Source organism: Squalius cephalus (assembly GCF_949319135.1).
Source record: "Squalius cephalus genome assembly, chromosome: 23".
Classification (NCBI taxonomy): Eukaryota; Metazoa; Chordata; class Actinopteri; order Cypriniformes; family Leuciscidae; genus Squalius; species Squalius cephalus.
Window position 1 is genome coordinate 12763219 of NC_137144.1, and position 13362 is coordinate 12776580.

At 38.6% G+C, this 13362-nt stretch overlaps 1 protein-coding gene across 4 annotated transcripts in view; it reads left to right on the plus strand.

Annotated features, from left to right (window-relative positions):
- Positions 1-13362, plus strand: part of scaper (S-phase cyclin A-associated protein in the ER) — a 111083-nt gene that overhangs the window by 39376 nt on the left and 58345 nt on the right. For all 4 annotated transcript variants that reach the window (XM_079858779.1, XM_079858781.1, XM_079858780.1 and 1 more), the window contains 3 exons: positions 3765-3901; positions 9249-9314; positions 10696-10822. In XM_079858779.1, the coding sequence (XP_079714905.1) occupies positions 3765-3901; positions 9249-9314; positions 10696-10822 (330 nt within the window). The remainder of the gene's footprint in view (positions 1-3764; positions 3902-9248; positions 9315-10695; positions 10823-13362) is intronic.

The following is a 13362-nucleotide window of genomic DNA, read 5'->3' on the forward strand; positions in this document are numbered from 1 at the left end:
GGTTCTTGCTAATGCTCAAACGTGCTGCGTAACACGAGAATGAACCACATTGGTTCTTGCTAATGCTCAAACGTGCTGCGTAACACGAGAATGAACCTCACTGGTTCTTGCTGAAGCTCAAACGTGCTGCGTAACACGAGAATGAACCACATTGGTTCTTGCTAATGCTCAAACGTGCTGCGTAACACGAGAATGAACCTCATTGGTTCTTGCTAATGCTCAAACGTGCTGCGTAACACGAGAATGAACCACATTGGTTCTTGCTAATGCTCAAACGTGCTGCGTAACACGAGAATGAACCTCACTGGTTCTTGCTGAAGCTCAAACGTGCTGCGTAACACGAGAATGAACCTCATTGGTTCTTGCTGAAGTTCAAACGTGCTGCGTAACATGAGAATAAACCTCATTGGTTCTTGCTGAAGCTCAAACGTGCTGCGTAACACGAGAATGAACCTCATTGGTTCTTACATGTCAAGTTAACTTGTTTGAGCTTCCATTTACCACAACTGATGAATGAGTTGATCAATGTTTATATGTGAATAAAAGCCTAAATTCAATCTGTTCATCATATAAAGCGATCATGTCTCTTCAGAATTTTTTGGGACTAAATACGCTTAATTCATATGGATTAGTTTTATGATCTCTTTATGAACTTTTTGAATCGTCAAAGTGGCAGTTACGTAGCTGTCAATGGAGGAACCAAAATGTCTCAGATTTCATCAAAAAGATCTTCATTTATGTTTCAAAGATGAATGAAAAACTTACGGGTTTGGAACGACATGAGGGTGAATAATTAATGACAGAATTAAAAAATTTGGGGGTGAATATCCCTTCAAGGAAAGACCCAAATCATTTAGAAAATCAAAATATGAAATCAAAAAACTTTCTGTAAAACCAGAGCTGTGGTGTTATGACATGACTTTCTCTTAAAATATATTCTTAGATTAAATTCTGTTCAAGTCTCAGACTATTGAAGCGATTGACTATTGCCATAATGGTTTACCATACTTCGGGTTCACTTGCACATTATGAGCTTAGCTCCAGCCGTGGTCTCCTCACAGATCTGTGTTTGTGCTGCTCCCCTCTCCTCCAAACCCCTCTTATAATCTCAAGATGGTGCACGTCTTTGAGGTGTTATAGAAACAATCCCATTAAGTGAACGGCAGGCGAAGTAGATCGCCTTTCAGAGAGATTACTCAACAGATGCCTCTCTGGCCACAGGGAGGCAATGGTTATGACTGCAGGGCTCGACTCCTGTTCCCGAGGGACACGGGGGAGATGCCTCCTCAACCACACGCACACACGATCACTCATCCATTTGAAACACTATATGATGCAAATGTACATATTTCAAACGGAGGTCCGTATGGCAATTTGTCACATTTGTCTCAAACTAATTCATTAAGGACAGGTGTCAAGCATTCGAGACAGTGTTGGCTGTGGTCGTTAAAACTTTGTTATTGTTCGCTTCGTTATTGTTCGAAGTTGATGTACCTTGTGAAGAGCTGTTGGAAGAAATGGAGAGCCGATGTTTGTGCAAATGTTCAGTTCTCTCTCCGCCTTCTTATTAATTATTTACTAACATTACATAACTCGTCCCTTACCATTGGCCCTAGACATGAATGATGCCAAGCTGACATGGACGATAAAACCGGTTAAAAGTCCCATAGACTTTTATCTTAAAGAGATAGTTCAACCAAAAATTTAAATTCTGTCATCATTTACTCGCCCTCAATTTCGTTCCAAACCTATGACTTTTTTTTTCTGTGGAACAAAGATGTTTTGAAGAAAGTTGGGGCCAAATCAGTGTTGGACCCCATTGACTTTCATTGTACGCACAAAAAAAGAAAGAAGACAGGAAGTCATACAGGAATGACAAGAGAGTGAGTAAATGATGACAGAATTAAAAATGTTGTATGTACATGCACCAAGCTACTGTGGGTTTTTCACAGGCGAAATTCAGGATATTACCCACTACGATTTATTTCATAAATGGTTCAAGTTGGTCAGACTGATTGAAAGCTGCTTGGATTGAAAGGTGTGCTTCATACATCGCTAGACTATTGACAAGAGTCAAGGGACTTTTTTTTAATCTGAAATTGCACTAAAATTTTCCTTAATGTGACTGCACCTTTAGTCCCAACATCGCAACAATCATTCAGTATAAACCATTTAAGTGGCATTTTAAAAAGTTATTGCTTTAGTCCGACTAAAGCCAAACTTTTGTAGTGCCTGTAAATGCACTTCATGACTTGATATATTACTGTAAAGATTCTTCTACCTTCAACAGAGCTGAAAACTCAGTTGTTACAATATCCCATTCCTTCTGACAATTGGTCTACCTTTGTAACTGTAACTTATATGAGGAACCAGGATATGTATTTGCCTCATCCAGTGCGTGTGCCCAGGTTTCTGAAGAGCTCCAGAATCAACCTAGTAGGTTTTTGGCTCCCATCCTCCGTTAGCATACGGCCTCTGAAGTATCGACTCAGAGTGGGAACTCTTATCTATCTCACCCGCTGCTCCCATCCTGCGAGGTGCCGGATGACAGAATAATTGGATAATTGCTTTCTGGCGCATGCATCACTTCGTCCGAAATTGAGTTACATCCGTCTTTCTTCCCATGGAAATATCGGCATCATCAGAAAGAGACGGAAAGCTATACCTCTCTCCCCCCTCAGCACTTCCGCCGCCTTAATGCCAGCAGCGAGTGGAGGAGATGCCTTCATAATTGTGGAGCACAATGCCTGGGCCGGGAGGACTTTACATGCCCACACAAAGAGCTTAACACCTGGACTTTCAATGGAGGTGCTCCACTTTACATCTAGTGTGGGAGTTGAAGCCCTGCCTTTGGACATGTGCTGTGTGGAGAGGTCCTGCGGAATTGACGTTTTGATGTTTGATCTCTTCTCTTGTCGCTCTCTTCCGACACACCCATGTGTCGTCATTCCATTGTCCTGCAGGGACTTTTCTAGAGGCACGTGGCTTTGAACTGAGAGGTCTCTCTATGGAGCTGTAGTGAATCTAATGTGGGTTTTTTTTTTTTGGCAAAATATGGACTTTGATTAAGCCTTCTCCTCATGTCTTTGAGCACACTTTGTGTGTTTGCTTCCCAATGTACAGTGTATTGTTTGTGTCCAATTGGTATGTTTGAGTCAAAACTCAAATACTATTTATATGCCCTTTCCCTGCCCTTCAAATTAATTAAAACTGTTCAAAATAATTTTCAGTAAAATTGAAGCTAAAATAAATATTGGGGGAAAAACCTAAACGCAAAAACTAGTGCTGTGAAATCAATAAATTGCATCTAACAAAAGTTTTGGTTTACATAATATATTTGTGTGTTTGTATTATTATATTTATATATATATATATATGTCTATATATTCTATATATGTCTGTGTGTGTATATATATATATATACATAGTGTAAATACACATATATTATGTAAACAAAAACTTTTATGTTAGATGCGATTAATCGCGATTAATTAGTTTCAAAGCACTATTAAAAACTTAAACGAAAATGAGATGTTGCAATAGTAACAAACTGAAATAAGTTTAAGCTGAAGTACTAAAATTATTAAAGCTGTAATAAAAATGTAAGTTATACAGAAATATTAAAAAAGGTAATAAAAACGACAAAAGCAAAATAACAAATATGAAATATTTAGAAAACACTTTTCACACTAATCAAATAAAATATGCAAACATAATATGAAAGCATTTACTTAATTTAATTGTCTTTTTGTTTTTTTCCTCAGGAACACCTGTCTCAAAAAAAGTACATCGTAGACATCATGACCGACAGCAGCGTGCCCTCCGACAGTGCGAAAGATGGAGAAGAGAGACAGAAAGCTCGGAAAAAGGCCAAGAAACTGCGGGCACGCATGAACTCAAGGTGATGCGATCACATTCTCTTCTCTCTTTCTTTTCTTGATCTCCCTCCCTCACTCTGTGTGGCTAAAGCGTGGTGTTGTTGCTTATGAGAGCTTTATGAGTGACAAGGAGATGGAGAGCAGAGGCGATGTGCATCCTGGCTGTCCACGCGGCAACACTGATGAGCTTAATTTATGGCCACTCTCTGTGATTGGGGAGGAAAAAGTGAGAATCGATCTGTTAGCCCCTCCCCACCACTCCCCCACTTTCACCTGTTAAGAGCTTTTCTCCTAATTGGTTGCCACCACGCTGCCAAAACTGAAGGCTTCTCTACTGTACAATAGTATGTTAAAGTATGTGTAAAGCATGCCTGTTTTTCTCTCTTCCAACTATTGATTTTTAAATGAAGTATCAAAGAAAATCAATAGCAATCAACAAATAGGAACAAACGCGTCTCAGTGTCAGATCCTAGACCTGGGCACTATCAATTTTGCCTCCTGTCACAACTGTTAGTGTGTGTGTGTGTGTGTCTTGGTGTAAGTAGAGTTAATGTGGTATGTTTGTTTGTCAGTAAGGCTAAAAATGGAATTAACGTCTTGAGAGATTGTTTGAGTTTGTTCAGTGCACTGTTCTAAAGAGTCAAGGGACTTTTGATATAACTTTATACATCCATGTGGGGAGAATGTTTGTTACTAACTGCTAATGTTCAGTCTAATTATATATTGAAGTATATTCCGTAAGGTTTTTATTTAGTGACATTCTTTAGAAAATGATTTAAACAGTAACTACAGCACATTAATAAATGAAAAAAATTCTCTATACAAACTTGTAGATATTTATAAGTTGTAATGAAGTACTGACAATGTAAATAATGATATTTCTTGGTTGTATATAAAGTAAATGTATTTGTTCAAACATAATTTAGTCATTTTAATTTAATTGCAAGTCGAAAATTTAAATGAAATTTCATTTAGTTGTGAGCTTTGTAAGTTGACGATTCTGCTTAATTACTGTGTTCGTAAGTTGTAATTTTGTTATATAAGTTGTATGTATGTATGTATGTGTATAAGATAGCCTATACTTATATAAGTTACGTATGTATATAAATGTTATAATATTTTTATGTTGTAATATCTGTTTTCAATAGTTGAAATTCCAACATAAGTTAATACGTTTTGATGAAGTTCAATATCCATATCCATCTATTCTCAAAATCGCTTGTCTTAAGTAGAGTCGCAGGAGTTATATGGTTATTTTGTTATAGTACATCATGAAATTTGTGCATTTGTAAGCTATAGTAATTGCTGCACAGTAAATTGATATTTGTAAGTTGTAGTAATTACAACATTGACTAAAGTTGAAATTATGCATGTTGAAATTTCATTAACTTCCAATTTCTATGCCGATAAGTTGTGATTGTAATGACATTTCTGCATATGTAATTTTAATAACATTACAGGCTCTCGTAAGTTTTCATATATTTCATGAGAAATATCGACAAAATATGAAACGGTTATCAAGATTACATTTTTGTAAGTTGTAATTGTTGCATCCCTAGTGGCCTTACAGTAATTGTAATTTGTAGACTCTCTCTCTCTCTCTCTCTCTCTCTCTCTCTCTCTCTCTCTCTCTCTCTCTCTCTCTCTCTCTCTCTCTCTCTGTGAAGTCTGCTAACAGTCTTGCAGTATAGAGGAATTCTGAGCTCATTAATATAGAGGTAGCTCAGAGGGCAGAAAACAGCTCTGAGCTTTGGCTGGGAGAGTGACAACATGAGCCTCCTCTGTTCTCTGTCACTCCTGTGCTGAGCCCTGCAACACTCACACTGCGAGGGAAAGAGGGTGAGGAGGAAAGAAAGGGAGAGAACAGGCGCTACACACTCATAAATCACGGCCGCCCACAGCCCCGGCTTGCTGAGGTTGGCGGCTCCACCGCGGGGTGGAAATGAGCCGTTTTATAGGAGCACAGTGTGGCGTTTGTAAAACGCTGGAGAGCTTTTCTCAGCCCTCCCAGGTAGCCCTGTCCCCCCAATGTCGTTGTTAAGCCCGCTCAGTCCCCATCAGAGCCGTGGCATGGAAAAAGGCTGCTTAATTTCCTTAGCTGGACCCTGATTTATTCTTCAAATATATGGCTTGTTCTTCATGTGCAAACATGTGTGGTTTTAATTACCATGAAAGTAGCATGTGCATGTCAGCGTTGGATGTGGGCTTTAAACTTTCAGAGTATCTCACTCTTAACTCTTTCCTTCTCTCCCTGATGACCCTTTCTCTCGTGGATGGTGTTTGGCAGGTTGAAATTACTTGTCTTTTCCCCAGGCTTGAGAACAGAGTTCTCAGTGTGTTAGTCTACCTCAGAGAGGGGCGGCGCACAAAAGACCCCCTGTTCAGCACTCCCAGAGGAGTTTACTCACAAATCCAGAAACAAGTTCCCTAGTGGAGAGTCAGTGAGGAAGGTAGGGGAGAGAAGGAGGGAATAGATGAGCTACAAGGAAACAAGGGAAGGATCTTGGAAAAGATGTGCACAAAAAGGACACATTGAGGGAACATGGCGACCTCAAAGGAGGAACTCGTGAGCAGCCTTTTGCAAACTGACAAATGGGACACTCCATGACAAAGACAAATCTTCAAGTTCACATCAGTTGTGGCCTTGAGACTCTTGAGAGTCCAATTTGAATTCTTTGAATTCTGAACCAGTTCTGACATGATGCCCACTAAGAAGGGACTAGTGAGCACCCTTTTGCAAACTGACAAATGGAACACCACCCCATGGTACGGTCAGTGTGGCAAAGACAAGTCTTCAAGTGGCCAATTGTGTTTCAATCTTGACGGTAACACCCTGTGCTCTTGTGCACTGCACACTGCCTCAAGTTTGCAAGGTCACCAAGTGCATGATCTGGACGTTTGCTGCCCTCCTCTGTTGGGTAGTCACCTGCTGTTATGGCACCAACATGTGGATTTCATGCATCATTAAGACCGTACAAGTGCGATCTCTGCAAAAGGACACCTAGCGGCCACAATGAGGGTGTTTGTGACCCTTCATAATCATAAAATGACACATGGCACACTCTACAATCTTGTGAACTTAAGGGATACTTGCCAGTGAAAGCCTTTAGATGACTCGACATCATCATGTGTTCCATTTGGGACAGGGCCAATGTGTCTGTGCGTGTGTAGTTGCCGCCAAACCACGGTTCAGATCATCTCAACTTTTTAAGACACTTGGACCCTGCTAACCTCAGACCTTTATTTGCCATCAGGTGCATGTAAATCTTTTCAATCTCTGGATGTATCCGATATTTATTCCACGTATAACCCCTTGTATACATTTGTTGAATTTATAGATGGATCCAGCTTCATTCCTCTCAGTGGATATGTTCCACAGTTCACATTTTTCCCTCCCTTTTCCTCGTCCTTTTATTCATCATCAGTCAAATTGTCTTCCATTTTGATTGAGAGCCTCTCAAATCCAATATTAAATATTGCAGCGCTGCCCGACCAAATCTCTGTAATTGGGAGTGCCGAGCGCCTGAGTCTCCCATAGCACATTTAAAACGAATACACTGTATTTTTTATTTTTTTAATCCGTCCGAAGGCATTGACGGTTTTACAGTTGATTGGGGGGAGGGGGCCGTCTGCGTCCAGCTTGGGCGGAGGTGAATAGTGGGGCACATCGTGATGAATTGATGATTAGCTCTGCATTGTAGCTTTGTAGCTCCCCCCACACACACACACACTTATAGCTGGTTACTAATATTTATGGTGCCCGGCCCGTTTAATGGGGCCTGCCGCGTTCGGAGATTGATGGTCCGGCGATTGCCCCTCTGTTTAACCCGTGCAGGCGTAAAGCTGTCAAAGAGGAATATTGTAATCTGGAGGATGAGGACGAGGCCAGGTACGGTTCACAATCTTTTTCCGAGCGCTTGAGTCTATGCATCGGCCAGGATCGTTTCACTCCTTCAAAACAAAACACTTCGGAATCAGTCTTCAAAAATGCAATGCTACCCCAAAGAAAGCGGAGTCAAACCTAATTGTGTTTGTAGTCAATTTATTGTTACGCGTCTCAATAGTCAAGGGTTACGGTTAAGGGATCATCACATGGCCTGGTGGCATCTCCAAAGTCTTCTGTCCTCTATGACACATTAATAAATTAATTTGAAGTCACTATTCAGTGTGATTTATCGCCTCCTAGAGACCAGAACTTTATCCACCTCAAACCTCGTAAGACATTCAATAACTACAAATTTATTTATTTGTTTAGTTTATTAATTGAAAACTCGCAATTCACCTCTTCAACTAAGAAAATTACTGTCACCTGCTGTGAACAATCTTGTTATTATTCCTGTTATTAGGATTAACTTGCAGGATTACACTGTAAAACAAAAAGTTGCTGCCTTAAATAAAGGACAATCAACTTGGATGTTTAAAGGAATAGTTCACCTAAAAATTAAAAAATTCTGTCATCACTTACTCACCCTCAAGTTGTTTTAAACCTGTATGAATTTCTTTCTTCTGCTGAACACAAAGGAAGATATGTATAAGAATGCCGGTAACCAAACAGTTGATAGACCCCATTGACTTCCATAGTAGGAAAGAAAATACTATGGAAGTCAATGTCTAGCGACATTCTTGAAACTAAATTATTTTGTGTTCAGCAGAAGAAAGAAATTCATACAGGTTTGAAACCACTTGAGGGTGAGTAAGTGATGACAGCATTTACATTTTAAGTGAACTATTCATTTAAGTCATTTCAACTTAAATTACATTAAACTGACTTCAGGTGAAATTAGTTGTCTCTGATGTCCTCTTCCGGAAAGAGACGCCTGAGTTTATCAGCCCCTGAACATGCATCCATCCATCAAGCATTTTTTTTTTTTTTTTCAGGAGCTGATCGATCATCCTTATCTGACGGAATGGGATGTGTGATTGTCAGGAATTTTGCTCAGTGGTCCACACCAGTGTATTAGAGCTGACTGACAGCAAAACATTATTTCGGTCTGTGATCCACTAGGGGACTAATTCACACCCTTCAGCCATTCACCTTATTTATTTTCAATTTCTGGACTTAAATAGTGTGGCTATTGGAGAGTCCGGTATTCCCTGCTGTGAAACAACATCCTCTGCTGTGAGACCTCTCTGAAGACCGAGCGTTTGTGACTCGTTCGTGCTTGTTAGTTTGTGATTGCTGCTAGTGCGGTCCAAAGACTAAATAAACAGTTTGAGGCTCAGCTTGACCTCTTGACATTTTCTTTGTTCAGCATGTCGTCTTATCTTCTCATGTCTTCAGGCTGACAGCCATCGGACTCCTCTGTTGCTCTCCGTCTGTCTTTCTCTCTCCATCTCTTTCTGACAGACTTGTTTGTCTTTCTTTTTCAGGGCTAAGGAGTATGAGACATGCATGGAAGCCAAGTCCCAGAACCCCGACTCTCCTTACAAGGCGAAGTAAGCTCCCCGCTCCACTTTTAAGGATCATATACCCAACCTGAGGTTTTACTGAGTACTCATGTCTTAATGCTGTCTTTTAAATCCAAGCTTTACAAATGATGCCAGCACTGGGCTTTCCTTTATCAAACCTTTATAGTTTTGTATAACTATGCAAAACTGATATACAAGCGGTGTTGTCAGGGATCTCCTCTTAAAGTATAATTATTGCTGTTTTGCTCAATGTGGTCAGATTCAGGTTTTTGTTCAGGTTTCAAAATCAGGTTTTGTTCTTTTGCACAATGATAGTAAAAACCCAAAATCAACCCAAGACATTCCAGCGGTCCCCAAAAAGGGAATAATAAATCTTTTAAAATTAAAAACAATATGCTGAAAATTTCTTATGGTTACGGTATAGCTAATATGATTGGATAAAACATGCAAGCCATATTCAGTGTTGTCATTGTTAACTAAAAATGATTTTCTTTAATTGAAATAAAGCTATATTAGATAAAATCTATATGAAACTGAAAATAAGTAATACAATTACTAAATTAAAATAAATTAAATCTAATTAAAAATATTTTTTAAAAACCCAATAAAAGTGACAAAAGCAAAATTACTTAAACTAAAATTTAAATTAAAACTGAAAACATAAAAATTAGAGCTAATTCTCTCTCTCTCTCTCTCTCTCTCTCTATATATATATATATATATATAACACTATATTATATAAATAATACTAAAAGAACACTGGTCATATTTCACACCAAAATTAAAAGAAATTGTATTTTGCATAATTATATTTTGAATTATTATTTACAATTATTTATTTTACTATTTATCTTTCATGACCGTTCAGCACATTGGAAAGGACTTTTTTCTAAGTCTCTTTATTTTTTAATAGTGTAAAAAATATTTATAAAAGCTTTTAAACTTTAAAGCCACTACAATAAATACCAACAAATGTCTTGATATATACATTTTGCATAAATTAATATATATTTTTTGTCATTACAGTCATTTTAATGTTTTATGTATTATAGTAAACTTATTGTATATTGTTTTTTTTAATGCTTAGTTGTTTTTACATTTAAATCAGAATATTTGAAAGACATTTTAGGAACCTATACTAACTACCTTAATTTATAAATGCCTTACAATTTAAATATCTGTTTTCACAGCCAGTAATGAGAATTTGGGAGAAGAAATGTGGTTAATTATCATGAAAATAATGCTAAACTAAAATTTCATATTGTTATTATTATTATTGGAAATGTTATTACCCATACATGTTTTAACAGGTTTGTTGACCTAATTAGTTTCAAATAAAGATGACATGAAAACAAATTGATGTATTTATGATTGTTTTGAGTATGTGCATGTGTTTGTTTTCTTCCAGGCTCCAGCGTCTGGTGAAGGACCTGGTAAAGCAGCAGCAGGGGCAGGACAGTGGCCAATGGGCAAGTAACAAAGTGTCTGGCCTGGACAGAACCCTGGGAGAAATCTCCCGCATTCTGGAGAAGCAGGTTTGTACATATCTCTTATTATCAATCTCCCTGGTGTGTTCTGATAGGGACATGCCCTCTAAAGTAATTATACTGAAAAGACAGCAAAGCTGGAGATACCAGTAATAATGACTGAATGGATGTATGATATCTGTTGTTTAAACTGCTTTTTATCTGTCCATCTTTACTACTGCACAGTCACACCAGGGTTCTTCTTGGAACTGTAAGCATCTGAGCAGTGTTTAGACCAGTCTATGTCAGGGGCTTGGGGGCTTTATTGTCTGAAGTCTAGTGTGTGTGTGTGTGTGTGTGTGTGTGTTAGTGAAGGAAGGGATTTGACTTGAAGATAAGCCTCTAGGCTGCTCTCAACACCGACTCCACTGAACCGCCGGCTTTGGCTGCAGTCCTCCCCGTCTCGCAGTCTATGCAGAGTATCGCTTTCCATCCCCATCTCTCTGCCCTCGGTTATTTGCTAATGAGGGCCAGGTTAGGTGCTTGTTTTCATTGCCGCAGATGTTATTAATTGGCGGAGATCCCCGTTTGTCAAACAGGCGAACATGTTTCAGAGCGTTTGGCTTGCTACTGTTGTGCATTGTGGCTTTTGAACAAAAATAGGTTTGTTTTTCAAAAGTAAATATAATCCAAATGACTTGAGGTAACAAAAGCAGGGAAGCTTTTGAAGATGTATTTTAGCAATCACTTGAGTTTTTTCGAATGCTAGCTTGGCATGTCACCACCCAACATGAAAGAGCTCTATTAATATCCCACAATTCAGTATGAGCTGTGAGATTAAATCCATCAATAGTAGATTAAAAGAGCAGTTTACTTTTGATGTTTTTGATAACCTTTTTAAAGATGCTTGAAGGAGCTGTTCTGAAGTGGTGATATTATGTGATATTAACAATGATTGTGTTTACATTTACTCTTGTAAACTATTGCGTAATATTATCTCATAGTTAAAGTGTCTGAATTTAGTTTTTGTCTCTGACAAAACTCATTTTCCAAAGCAGCTAGTTTGGGGGTTGCCTAAACAACTAGTTGACTAATCAGTTTTAACTCAAACCCCTGTATAATTAGACTGGTTTCAGGTTCACCTGACCCCACTTGAACCTTAGGGACTGTTTACATAAGATGCATTTTTGCATTCAAAATGGCTTAACGTATCTCAATGGAATGAAACAATGCAGGAGGACTCAAGGTGTGTTTTTAAAAGTTGGATGCTCAAAATGCTGTGTTTGCGTGTAATGGGACACTCAAAAAAGCTGTTAAAGATGTTTTTCACCACAGGCTAGAACTATAACAGTAAATTTGGATAATTATATGAGAATAGGGAAGTCCACACCACAACAATAACGATAACGCCACAGAGAAAACATTGACAGCCAATCAGAACTTTAAAGAACTTAAGCATTTAAAGCAGCAGACTACATAACTGTGCTTTTATAATAAACAGAACATTATTGTGTTGGTGCTGACACATATAAATGTATCGTTATAGTTATCTTTATAGTTATTGTTATTGGTGTGAATGGGCCTTAAGGGTTATTCTGAATAAACACTAAAAAAAATTTATTTGATTAATCAACTACCGGTAGTTTGTTGGTCAACTATTGTGACCCATCTCTAGTGTACTATATATCTCTAGATCAATAAAGGGGAAATGGATTGGTGACACGTCACATTTTGGTAATGAAAAAGGATGTTTACGGTTTCTGTAATACACTCATCAAATGAAGGTATGTGTGGTTTGGTGGGGGTGTGTTTGTGGGTGGATGCATGGTGCATTGATGGTGTCCTGTATTGACCAGTGGGAGGAGATTTGGGCTGTTAATGGTCTTTCAGGAGGGAGAGGAAAAATGTAAGAGACTGAAGAGGGTGGTAAAACTGAGCTAATGGGCAAGGAGGAGGGCCGAGGGAGGAGAGGAAAGCATAAGCTGCTAGAGAGGAGTGAAAGGGATGTAATAATCAGCCATGAACCCAACATTTCAAATAATTGTCTAATTTGGTTTCACATTCAGAATCAGTTAACTCAAAAGTGACTGTTTTGGACTTGAAATATAGTTCATTACAACAGTGAAGTCAATAGACATTGTTGAAATTAACCCAGCACTATTCTTCTTAAATCCAGTTTTTTTACACAATATAGCAAGGCTGGTCTGAAGTAACTTAACACTGTTAATATAACCAACATGCTCCACATTCCCTTCAACAGATTTTCTCAGATCAGACCTTGTCATCTCATTACCCTCTCCAGGCCCTGTTCTTCTTAGAAATATCTCTGAATGACAGCTTCTATCAAGAACATGAGTACATTTCTTGTGTACTGTCCCCAAGGCCTCCTACACAAACTCTTTCTGGAGTTTTCCACAGAGACCTTGCTTTAAAGAACTCACGCCGTTTTTGTTTTTGCAAGTTGCTGGTACGGTGAAGTGCTTGTGGAAATGTCAGCTCCTCAGGCTCTTTCTTGTAGCCTTTTGGGAATACGACTCTCTTAAGAGTACAGTATCTGGACTTCATTTAGACTGTCAGTCAAATCTGTGGATTCCTCTAGCCTGGTTCCT